This window comes from Camelus ferus, chromosome 30 (assembly GCF_009834535.1).
Source record: "Camelus ferus isolate YT-003-E chromosome 30, BCGSAC_Cfer_1.0, whole genome shotgun sequence".
NCBI classification, from domain to species: Eukaryota; Metazoa; Chordata; class Mammalia; order Artiodactyla; family Camelidae; genus Camelus; species Camelus ferus.
In genome coordinates, this window is record NC_045725.1 from 8,793,146 (window position 1) to 8,806,346 (window position 13,201).

Below are 13,201 nucleotides of genomic sequence, written 5' to 3' on the forward strand. Positions count from 1 at the left end.
GATTGTTTTGGTCAATACAAAGACTAAGCCCATATAAATGAGCTCATAGTCTCTAAAGATGAAAAGAACATGTAAGTACCTAACTAACGACCCAAGAATGTGGCAAGTGTCAATTGCTGTAAAATTTTGTGCTTGTTAATGAGACATATTATTTCCATTTTGATGACATGAAAAGCTTTAAAACATTAAAACATTTGTTGGATCTTTAAGCATTTCTTATTCATTCATTTAGCAAATATTAAATGTCTCAGTCTTTATTAATCAGTATTTCTTGTGAAAATCAGATTCTGAAAAATAGGATTTGACTGACTATATTCTTAATTCTCCCCAGGATAATACCTAGCTTCTGTTATTCTGAATGCACAAGACAAAGTTATTTTAATACATGCAATGGATGCCTTAAGACATTAGATTTTTATTCTCTTACACAATCGTGGTTGAGAAGGGTTGAATATGCAACAGGCATTGTACAACACACAGGGTTTACAGCAGTGCAATATTGCAACATTAAAAAATAATAAAAACCAACAGGGGCTCCTTTTACTTGGAACTTACAAATAAATATTAAACATTTGGCTATTAATAGATACGGACATTCAGTTTGTGAATATCGTGATGTGAAATAAGCAAGGTTCAAAAGGAGAAAGAAAGTAAGGACTACTTCATATTGTGTGGTCAGTGCAGAATACAGTGAAACCAGAATGCTGAGCTGAGCCTGGGACCAAGGTGAAGAGAGAGTGGAAGGCATTCTGGGTTATGGGAAGAATGTCTGGGAAGTTCCTGAGAAGGGAGAGTGCTGAAGCTGTTAGGACAACTAGACACCAGTGTGGGAAAGCACAGAGGAGGAGAGTGGAACATGGGGTGTCTGTGTAATAGGCACGTGCTGGGTCACACTGGATCTCCTTGACCATTTTAAGCACTGTCTGTTCCCCCAGCCCTCACTGGCTTTGTAAATATATTGAGCAAGTTAGTTAAAACAATTAATTGCATTAATGGAGGAGAGGCGGAGTGGGCAGCAAAATAAATGAGAGCCAAAACTCTGAAGCGGTAAGTTTTGGGGCGTATAAAAGGATCGAGGAATAAATATATAGATAGACTGTGTTCATTCGGAAGGTAAGGAGAAAAGTTGAAAATGAAGTAGACAAAGTTCACTGAAGCCTCCATACTGATCTCTACACCTTTGGATATATATTTACAGAAGTTCTAAAACTATTCTCCTTCGCTAATATGAAGCACGATTCTCTTTTGAGTCACACTGAGGCTGCTATTAGTCAGCATTTGTTTACTATATTCAGTGGTTTCCATGCCGATTCATACAATAGAGAATAGCGATGAAACACTTTCGTCCACAATTAAAATCTCATCATAATGTGGTCTAATTTAGCCTTCTTTTTTTTTAACAGGCATCATATTTTTTACTAAACACTTTTTCCTAAACGTATGTGAAGATTGGCCATTCACTTTATTACATTTGTGTTACGTGTTCCCTGAGTCTTTAGGATTATATCCCCCTCTCCTATGCACCATCTTAAATTTTTTCTAGTTCTTTTTATTTCTGGTAATGATTAATTTTTCACTAAATAATTTTATAGAAAGTGGACATTTATTACAACATTTATCATGGTCCAGTATAGGTTCAGATACCTCTGTTGGTGGATTATGAATAACTCTGAGTCAAAAACCAGCCCTTCTTCATATACCATGACTCAAAATAGATTTTAATATCCAGGTGCACATTTTTTGCATAAATTTTACATAAATATTATAATTTACTCATGTACCCATAATAAACTAACTTCTTCTAAGTTTAGAGTTTAGAGGAAAACTTCTGGGGTAAAAATAAGACATCCTTCTCTCCCTGTGGTTTATCTTAACATAGTATTTTATTAAGGATCTACTAGTATTCATAGTACTATGATGACTATTCTCCACTCTAGGAAGAATTGGTGATTAATTTATCATTTTATTTTTTTTTCTCCAGGGCAGCATCTAGTACATTGTATTGATTCAAAATGTGTTAAAAGAATGATTTTATGGTTTCACTTGAATTCTTAAGAAGTTAACTAGGAAGATGCCATGGTTAATAGTGAAATAATAATTACAGTTTATTATATTTTTAAAGGAGTTATAAGAATATCTTCTAAAATGGACAGAGAACTGCAAGATGAGTATTGGGTAATTATTCAAGCCAAAGACATGATTGGTTTGCCTGGAGCACTGTCTGGAACAACAAGTGTATTAATTAAACTTTCTGATGTTAATGACAATAAACCTATATTTAAAGACAGTAAGTAAAAAAGCATCCTGCATTTTCATTATAATGTAAATATAAATGTGTTGAATATGTGCAGGTATTAGAATTTGCATCCTAAAAGTGCTACAACAGCACTAGAATTATATGAAATAAATTTAATTATTCTAAGGTGTGATTATCTTCATTAGTGTGAAAAGTCAAACACAAATGTAAGAGTCATATGTTATTTTTCAATTACTTCTGTAATAAATTACCACAAACTCTGTGTCTCCAAACAAATGTAGTGTCTTAAGAAAGTTTGGTATGGGTATCGCCAGGGTAGTAAGATCAAGGTGTCTGCAGGGCTGTGTTCCTTTCTGGAGTTTCCAGAGGAGACTCCATTTCTTTGGATTTGGGTGTTAGCAGAATTCTGTTCTTTGTATTTATAGGATTGAGGGCTCTGTTTCTTTGATGACTGTCGGCAGGGGGACACCATTAGCTCTTGGAGACCTCTTTCTGGTTCTTGTACATAGCCCACCCATCTCAGAGGCTGTAAAGGATGTCAGATCCTTCTCATACTGCTGTCTCTCTGACTTAGAGTTTTGCCTCTACTCTTTTGCATTCATGTGATTAGAATGGGTTCATCTGGATAAACCAAAACAATCTTCACATCTCAAAGTCAGCTGATTAGCAATCTTAATTCTATCTGCAAACTTAATTCTCTTCCATCTCTTTAAGTGGCATATTGGTAAGTATTGAGGTATTAAGACATGGATATCTTTGGGGAATCATTCTTCTACCTCTATAGGTCAATTCTAATTTCTAATTTCGAATTCTAATTCAGACTGAATTGACAATCAGCTCTGCACAATTCCTCCTTGTTCTAGATGTTTTTGATGTTCTATAAGCAAATCCCAGGCCCCCCAACACATGTCTCCTGATAATAGAAACTTATTTGAAGACTTTGAAGTCCTCTTTCCCTCTTGTTTTTTTCTTTCAAATCCAGAATTCAATCCTTTGCACATCTTGTTGGCTCTGTCTTTAAAAATATCCATGATCTGAACATTGCTCCCCAACTCTGTTCTAGCACCTTGGATCATGCCACCCTCTTCACTTGTCCCCAGTGTTGCCATAGGCTCTCTTCTAGTCTCTCTGCAGCCACATTTGTTCTCCTTTGATCTATTTCCAGCAGTTTTAGTGATCTTGTTAAAATTCCATCAGATCATATCACTTAAATGTTTTACCACCTCAGAGGAAAAGTCAAAGGTCTTAGTATAACCTTCTGGTCCTAAATGATTTGCTCTCATCCCGTCCTGTCCCATTACCTCTCTGACCTCATGTGCTAGCTTCCTACCCTTTGCTCACTGACAAGCCAACACCAGGCCATTGACCTACTCTCCGTCCATAGGATACTCCTGACACTCTGGCTTTGTGGAATTTTGGCTGCTCCTGAAATTCTATCTCCTCAGATACGCATTCCCTTACTTCAGTTCTTATCAAAATGTCACATTCAGTCAGGACTTTCTTGACGTCCTTATTGAAAATGTTAAGCCTTTCCACCACAACACCACCTTAGTACTTATCAGCATCATATTTAATCGTTTGCTTCATCCTCAAGAATATAAGCTAGCGGAGGCTACATACCTTTTCTTGTTACAGCCTTAACCTCAAGACAGTACTTCATGAAGGATTTGTGTTCAAAAAAATAATTTTTGAGGTATAGGAAATAGCACAAACTAAGTCTTGATTTAGCAAAGTGTTTAAAGCTTCTGCTTTTAAATTTAGGGTAGTATCACTATTTTTTCTAGATTAATTTGTTGGCTATTTTAAATTTGTGCAATCAAATAAACAGTTCTTGTAATTTTCCCACAATGGAAGAAACATGGCAGCACAAACTGTTACTTCCTGAAAATAGCAAAATATTAGCAACATTAATGTAACATTTCTCCCACATTAAAAAAAAAAAGAGGAAAATCTCGCAAGGCAGTCCATGGAGTGACATGATGTAAGCTTCCAAGTAAATCAAGAAGCCCTTTAAAGAAAAATTATATTGAACATGCTCCTTTTTTAATTATAAGAAGATTTATTCTTTGGGATATTAACATATGTGATTATTTTGTACCTTTTAGCAGTAAATTACAAATAATTTATGAATCACTAGTTCTTTATAAGTTTCATGCAAATTACTTCTGAAAAGTAAAGAAAAAAGGCTTAGTTATTTATATTTATAAATAACTGCCATTATTTTCTCATGACCAAAACAATGGGGTCACCTGACTCCAACATGGTTTTTCTGCTACCAACCAACGTTTTTGAATCCACCTTTCTTTTTCATTCTACTGTGCTAATGCAATCCAAGCTCAGATTCTCAAAACCAAACTAATTGCTTTCAGATTCCCTGATTTTAATTCAAACATTTTTTATTGGTAATTTGAGGTATCAGAGACTGCTTGAGTGAAACTGAAAAACTCTTTTTATCACATTTACTTTAGCCTGATAGAAAGGTAATATAAAAACAAATCCATAATATTGAGAAGGTATGCAGATGAATAGAAATTTGGAAATTATATATACTGGTGAAAGAACTTCCTAAGATATATTAAGATTAAAACAATATATGCTCCAATAGGATGTGAAGGAAATGTTCAGATTGCAAAAATAAAGGGGTAAAGTACACACACACCCCCATATGTATATATAAATGGTGGGGGAGGGGCAAAAGGAGAGAGAGAGAATTATTTAGAACAAGTAATTGGTGAGAAAGGTGAGTATGGATTTTCCTATGTTCCATAAATAAAAGGAGGGTGTTATAATTGGGAGTTTCTTATGCTAATTATCTGTGCAAAATAAGTGGAATTTTGTTTTTAAAGGTTTATACCGCTTGACAGTCTCTGAATCTGCACCCATTGGGACATCTATAGGAAAAATCATGGCCTATGATAATGACATAGGAGAGAATGCCGAAATGGATTACAGCATTGAAGATGATTCAGAAACATTTGACGTCATTACTAATAATGAGACCCAAGAAGGAATAATTATATTAAAAAAGGTAGATGCATTAAATTATTTGCTTTGCATAATAATGTAAAATCAAATAAGAAAGGCATATACTTATTTTGTGTAACCAGTTAGTCTTTGCTTTATTAAGTAATTAAAATAAGAGCCTGTGATTTATAGTTTAGGGAGCGAAGGAAAAAATATATGTGCTTCTTTTTAAATTTGAAAATATTTCATTCTTTGAAATATTACCGTATGTGGTTATTGTCTATGTTTTAGCATAAATTACAAGTAATAATCTACAAATGATTAGTGCTTTATCACTTTTATGCAGGTTACTTCTGAAAAATGAAGGAAAAAATCTCATTTATATTTATATCTATGTATCTCAAATATAACTGGTAAGAAAGTTATTACAGAGATCCTTGAATTATATTGTAGAATATTTTTTTTCAAGATTTTAATATAGAGGACAAACTTTTTGAAGATATATTAAGTAACAGGAAATTAATTCTGAACTCCATAAAATATTTGTGCTCAGAAAAGAATAATTTTAATCCTAAGTAAAAAATAGTTATTATTAACCAAAAACATTTTATTATAGATGTAAATGACAAAATATACATAGAGAGTTGCTGTCTACTACTTAATGATAATATCAGAGGGATCCAAGGACATAAATAGTAAAACCTGACTGAAATGCAACTGAGATTTTATTTAATGGGTAATTTTTTTTTTCCTGAGTAATGCCTCAGGTTACTGACACCATTTCTTCTGCATACATTGTATTTCTTTGTAGAAAGTGGATTTTGAGCACCAGAACTACTATCGTGTTAGAGCAAAAGTTAAAAACCGCCATGTTGCTGAGCACCTCAGGGAATACCACACTGAGCCTTACACCACTTTGATCAAGGTCCAGGTGGAAGATGATGATGAACCCCCTGTTTTCCTATTCTCATATTACATATTTGAAATCCTTGAAGGAAGCCCACTCGGATCATCTGTGGGCACCGTCTCTGCCACAGATCCAGATCAGAGGCAATCTCCCATCGGGTATGTCTGCATTGCATTAATGAATGAGGGAACACAGATTAGCTTGAAATAAGATTTCATATAAATATAACAAGAATATATCTATATCTATATTTCTCTCTATGGTACTTAAAAAAATTGCAACAGTTTAAACAAGATAAAACAAAGTCTTACTATTAAGATGCAGTGAAATAAGTACTTGCAGACATGTACAAGAATAGGGCAGTCACCAAATCGCAACAGCTGATGCAATCAACTCTGGTAACTGGGGCAGAGAGGGGCGGGAAATGAAACCCTTGATTATGCCAAGTCAGAGCGGAAACCACACTGATCACAGTGTGGTTCATCTAAACACTATTTAATTAAAATGACTTTAAAAAATTAACTAAGGTTTTACAGGATACCACTAAAGGATTTAAAAATGAAATAAGTCCAACAGGTTAGAAATAAATTTTTGTGTTACAGTTAAACAATATTTACCATCTATTAAAATAGTCTCATATTCAGGTACTATGCATTTTTTAATACTCACATTGTAGATCTGCATAGACATAAAAACAAAACCTGTTACATGTTTCCTTCTACCACCTTCCCTTACTCATCCAATTTCCATACCTCACAGTCCAGAGAATTACACGAACTTCCATGTACTTATTAAGATGCAGGTATTGCTTTGCTCTTTGGAAGGGCTACCAATACAAAGAAGGAGCTTCTTTAAATTTTTGACACAGACTGATGCTCTCACTTTTCCAATGTAGTTTCTAATTATCAAAATGCTGCCTTCTAATATGTAGATATGGTTCCTATTTATTAGTAGCAAATTCAGTAATGAATACAATTACAAGTGTAGTATATATATATATGTGTGTTTATATACAATTATAACCGTAAATTAATTGAGATTTTATAAATAGTATATCTATTAACTTATTTGTTTTTTAAAGAATACTAAAGAATACATAGTTTAAAAAATTCTTTTATGTTTAAAAGTGTTCATTATATTATCCTTCATAATAATAAATGGTGGAAACAATTTAAATATCTAATCTTAGCGGTGTAAATAAGGCAATGAATGATGAATGCATACAATGATGCTTATGAACGTAGCTAAAGACATGCATGATTTTTTAAATTATACAAAGTTATTATAGTTGTATGTTTACTACAAGTAAAATATTATGTAAAATATATGAGAAAAATAAGTGAGCCACACCCAAATATTAACAGAGGTTGCATTTTAGAGTATCACTACTGGTGGTTACTTATTTTATTTTCTACCAAAAATATTTTAATTAATAATTTTCATCTCTATACTGAAATTAATTACTCTTAAAAATAGTTTGTGACAGCCTGCCAAAGTAATATCTTTCAATGTTTTTTATGGACATTCTTTCATTTAGAAGTACCTTTTAAATAATATTGTTTTCATATATTTGTTAGGATCACAGATTTTGTTTCAATGTGGTGTAGTTTGATTTAGCAAATGTTCAAAATATGTCATGAAAACAAAATTAAATGTATATTTAAAACAGCCACAAGAACACATTTCAGGAGAGTGTCCCTCCCACCCCGACACCCCCCCCCCCCCCCGTTTTCTTTTCTGGAACCAAAAGATCCAGAAAATATCAAATAATTTCAATCTGAGTTTTAATTTGATAGTACCTCCTCCTTAATACTCACCCCATGGCAAAATATATAGAAAGCCAAGGAAATGACAGGGCAGTGTATTTTCCCCTCAGGGATGTTCCACTGCTTGGGGAAAAGGGATTAACACACAGTAAACAGTGTCTACTTAATTCCAGTAACTCATATTTCTCAGTTTTTCCTCTTGAGTGAGAATCACCTGTTTCTTTGAAGCATGGAGATTTCCAGGCTCATTTTCAGCTAGTCTTAGTTGAGATAAATGAACCGGTTTAACAAAGTACTCTTGTCATTGTCAAGGGCAGAAAAGCTTGAAAAAGTGTAAGATATGCCTTGGCATAAACTGTTATAATAAGCTATATGATAAATGCTTATGAAAATCAGGGGTGGTATGAAGGAAGAATGCAACATTTAGACCTGGAAATGAGACGATACAGTTGTTTTAAGGAGCCTAGTGTGTTAGGCATTAGAGCCTAGAAATTGTCTGTAATAAAAATCCCATCATAAAATTACAACTTCATAAGAAGGTTTCCTTAAAATTTCCATTTTATCCCCATTCTCTGTATTACCATATTGTTTAAATTACAGATACAAGGAATATAATCTTTTGCCACTACTGTGGATGATTTATTCTTTAGACATCATTACAGTTTCCTTTTTAACTAAACTTATAGTCAAATTTTGTAATGTTTTGTAAATAGGGGAGAAAGTCTGTATAGTCTTTTCTGTTAGAAAAAGAAAAGCAAGTTAAATCCAAACAAGAAAGCAATATATATATATATATATATATATATATATATATATATATATATAAAACATTAGAGCAGAAGCACTGAAATTAAAAAAAAAATACAAAGAAATACTAGTGAAAATACAAAATACTAGTGAAAGTGATCAATCTAACCAGATGACCAAGGGGAAAAATAAGACGGAGACTAGACAGAAATGACCACTATCAGAAATGAAAGAGGGCACGTAACTATTGAATCCATAGCCATTAAACAATATTATAAGGAAATACTACGAACAACTTTGTGCCTATGAATTCAGACCAATTCCTTGGAATTCCCTGAAAGAGAGAAACTACCAACATTCACATAAAAAGACAAATAATCTAAGTCATCAGGTTTGTGAGAAACAACCCAGCTCATGAGCAAGAAGCAGTTTTGTGATTAGCTCAAGAATGACAAGGATGTCTGTCACCTGTGGGAGAGGCTGCCTTTAAACATCTTTTCCCTGTGCATAAAAAAGTGCTTTAAAATCCTGAAAGATGGGAAGATGTAGCCATCGTGTATAGGCTTCGTTTTTACGTGCCTCAGTTCTTCTGGGAAGTGAGAATAGTACTTTTGTAAAGGTGTGTGAAAATTAATAACATGATATAAAGATATCTTTATATGCATGGAAGGATCATTTGTTTATGTCATTCTAGTAAGAGCTGTTGGCATTGAGAAAACTGCACAGCCACATTCTATTCATTCAGTATTTTTAGAGGAATGAGTCCCTAAAAAAGGAATTGCAAAATGAACCAAAGATTAATCTAAACATCAAAACTTTACATTGTAGGCTTTTTAGTTCCAGCTCTTTCTAATACATATTGCACATTTCTTGCCTTTCCTAAATGGTGTGTATTGACTATTATTTAAATGTTACTGATGGTTCAAGGTCATATTTTTTAAAAAAATTTATTTGGAAATAATCTCAAACTTTTTGGTTGGTTTTATTTGGAATTGTGTATCATAGAAACAGGATATTCTGTATGCTTACTACAAAATATTAACTTAAACTACTGTTTCATTTTGTCAACAAATCTAAGTAGGAAATGTGACCACTAGTGGATATGTAAGTAAATTTCTTATAAAGGTTTAAAAATGAGTAGAGCTAAGACTGAATTCCTTTAAAGCTTAATTCTCTGTAGTTTCTATTTTAATTTTCCCCTGAACACCAACCTACAAATTAGTGTGATATTTTTAGAGACCTGTCAATTCAAGATTAAAATATTCTCATCTTTTGCTACATAATTATGGCAAACCTCACTGATGTCTCATCAAAGTCTTCTGGAATGTACGTGCAATGAGAAGCCATCACTGAACCCTAGCTATTACTCTTCTTTAACTTTTATTATTAATCATTTGCAAGTGGATAAGGCATGCTGAGTACTTCAAAGGCTTCTTTCATTGTGGAGTTTGAGATTATTTTCCAGGCTTTTGCATGAGAGAATTTTATCTGGCTTCGTTCCATATGTGATCTTATAGCACATTAGAATTATTATCCTTAACTTTTAGGAGATAAATATATGCATATGGATATATATACATACATGTAATAAATATACATTTTATTTTTATTAAATATTATCAAGTTGTTTCCTTTAAACAAACAAAAACAAACATTTCTCATACGTTAGCAATCAAATAATTATAATATGACATACAGATTTAGCGAGTAACTACGTGGTACAGGAAGGAGACTCAGCAGCCTCGACCGGGAATTTGTTTTACGTTGCTTCAAAGGAAAAAGAAAAAGTGATTCACAAGCTTTAATTTTTACTCCCATTTATGTGTATTTGTCTTCATTTAGCAAATGACATTTTGCCATTTTTTCTTAACCAAATCATTCACTTATTAAAATTCTTTCTTGGGAATGAGAATGAATGACATGTATCTAGATTTAGCACACGCCAGTTTAAATCCAGGGTTGTTTTAGGTTTTTGTTTTGTATTTCTATCTCCACTGAGTCGAATCTTAGATGTGTGGATTTACCTTTTTGAAATGTATTCAGCATCACATTAGCTATGTAGAGTACGTATTTAATAAGGTCTTATTGCTTAAAAAGTGTTATACAGAGAAAATAATAAAATTAAGGTATTTTTCTTTTGGTGCAGGTATTCTATTACCAGAAGCAAAGTGTTCAGTATTGATAACAATGGCACAATCACCACAACGAACAATCTTGATCGAGAGATTAGTGCCTGGTATAACCTAACTGTTACAGCTGTAGAGAAAGGTAAGTGCTCATTTGGGAGCCATATATTGGGTCACCATATTTTTTAAACCATTCAGTCATCTCTAAACATAGAGCAAAAGCTAGCTTCAGGTGTTGCTGAAATTAGAATCAAATGATACTGTCAGCCGCGGGAGGCTAGAGAGGCATTCGAGGAGGTGAGCTGCCCAACTGGAAGAAGGTGTGTGGAGCCAACATGGAACAAAACAGCACTTCATTGCAGTACAAGCGGGTGGCGCACCCCAGGTGTACGCACTGCCCTTTTATAATGCTAGTGGCACACGCGTATTGTTCATAATGCTGACTCATGCTACTAGCGCATACGGACATTTACTTCCTACCATGTGCAAGTTATTGTGAACTTTGACCTGGGTCCCATGACCTACTCACTTAAGGCTGCCAACAGATATTTTAATATGTCAGTTTAAACGTGCATTTAATTTACTATTTTAAGTTAACAATGTCTGATCATTCCTATTACAGCTTATTTATATACTTACCACTAAATAACTTTATTTTTATTATGGCAATAAATAATGTTTAATTCAAGAAATAAATCATGGAAAATTCAGAAAAAACACACAAAATAAAACAATCACTTGAAATTCTAAAACCTTTTTATTATATAGTTATATGTTCTATTTCTCATGGACGCAGTCTTAAGTCAATTTTTAAAAACTGAATTTAAATGTTTCAAGTTTTTTTTCAAACTGGGCAATTTTTATGCATATTCTCTGTAGGTTCCTTTTTAAGTTAAAAGTTTAATAAAAGAGAAAGTCTTGTGTACTGTCCAAAAAAAAAAAATCCACCCTTAAAACATAGTTATGGCTACAAAGAACGTATAATAATTATTTCATGGTGCTCTTTCCCTTGGAGCAAAGTTTTTAATATAGAGAAATGTTTAATTAATATTGTACATTGTTTTACTTTTAAAATAGTAGTAAAACTATTGTGTTGGAATTAAAATTTTACATTTTAAATTTGGAATAATTTAAAATTGACCAGTAATGTTATTTAACTATAATCAGATTGGACTGACTGTATTACTTCATGAGAGGACTCTCCTAGAAGTCAGAGGCAGAGTGACTATGTCTTGTTCTACTTCTAGGATAAAATGTTAGCAATAGTGTTGCCTATTGGGGACAAGATGACACTCCAAGGCAGCCTTTTGAAACTTGGGCATTTAAAAATAGTCATATCAATGAAATTATGAGAAAGACTATGAAGGATTCAAACAACAAACATTCATTGGTTGTCTGAACATCACAAAAACAGTGAAATATGTTCAAATTAAACTCATAGTGTCAGTTCTGCTGATAGTCACATCTCCCAGAATCAGTAATGACCAGTTGTTTTTTTTTCAGAGATAGGTAGGTGATTCCATTTTCAGGTTGTAAAAAATAGATACAAGCATCTCAATTTACGCCTTAGATTGTGTCTTCATAATTATTAATTAATCAGTTATTAAATGAGTCATATACATTTAAGCTCAAAGAATAGTTAGAACACAGTAGAAAAGATGATCAAAATCATCCCCATTATTTAGTGGATGGATTTAATATAGTACAGTTAAGGATTCAATTTGTGAATTTGCAATGTTTCAGAATGCATCCTTTCATAAATGATTTTACATAGACTTTTAACACCCTTGTTTACTTTCTTGGCTTGTTCTTTAAGTGTTTAAACATGTATCTTTCTACTCAGTGAATTGAGCATTGACTGGTGAGATAATGGAGTAGAAAACACCTCTTGCAAATTTTTTGTCACACATTGAGTGGAAACTGCAGGAGGACAGGGTCTGGGTTTTGAATTTTCTGTTTAACTAAACAATAAATGATGGGGAGCAAATGTTGCAAGGGAGTAAAAGTCTGCTGCTGCAGAAGAAATGCCAAGGCTTTTGGTGTCAGAAAACACAAAGATGTTTATTCTAAAATCAAGGAGCTTTTATCCACTGGATATTTCAGGGAACAAATTATTTATAATATCACAATTTACAAATCTGTTGAAAAAAGAATTCAAATCAGTTCAAAGGAAGACTGGACATCTTTGAAAAATGTGTTTCTCCATAAAATAGCTTTCAGCTATTAAAAGAGCATGTTTTAATTAATTTAGATAAATAATTATCCATTGTAATTTCACTTTATATATAAGAGGAATTTTTTATAAGTCTGTATCATTGACTTCTGTTAAATTAGAAATGCTACAATTTAATTCTTAGAAAGCAGAATCTTTAAAATCCATCATGTATTTTCTGAGACACAAAATGCTCTAATCTTTTATGAGTAAATGTGAAAA

At 32.9% G+C, this 13,201-nt stretch overlaps 1 protein-coding gene across 1 annotated transcript in view; it reads left to right on the forward strand.

Moving 5' to 3' along the window:
• Nucleotides 1-13,201, forward strand: part of CDH19 (cadherin 19) — a 71,199-nt gene that overhangs the window by 28,934 nt on the left and 29,064 nt on the right. The window contains 4 exon segments of the mRNA XM_032470348.1: nucleotides 2,123-2,287; nucleotides 5,104-5,285; nucleotides 6,033-6,286; nucleotides 10,788-10,909. Coding sequence (XP_032326239.1) covers nucleotides 2,123-2,287; nucleotides 5,104-5,285; nucleotides 6,033-6,286; nucleotides 10,788-10,909 — 723 coding nt within the window.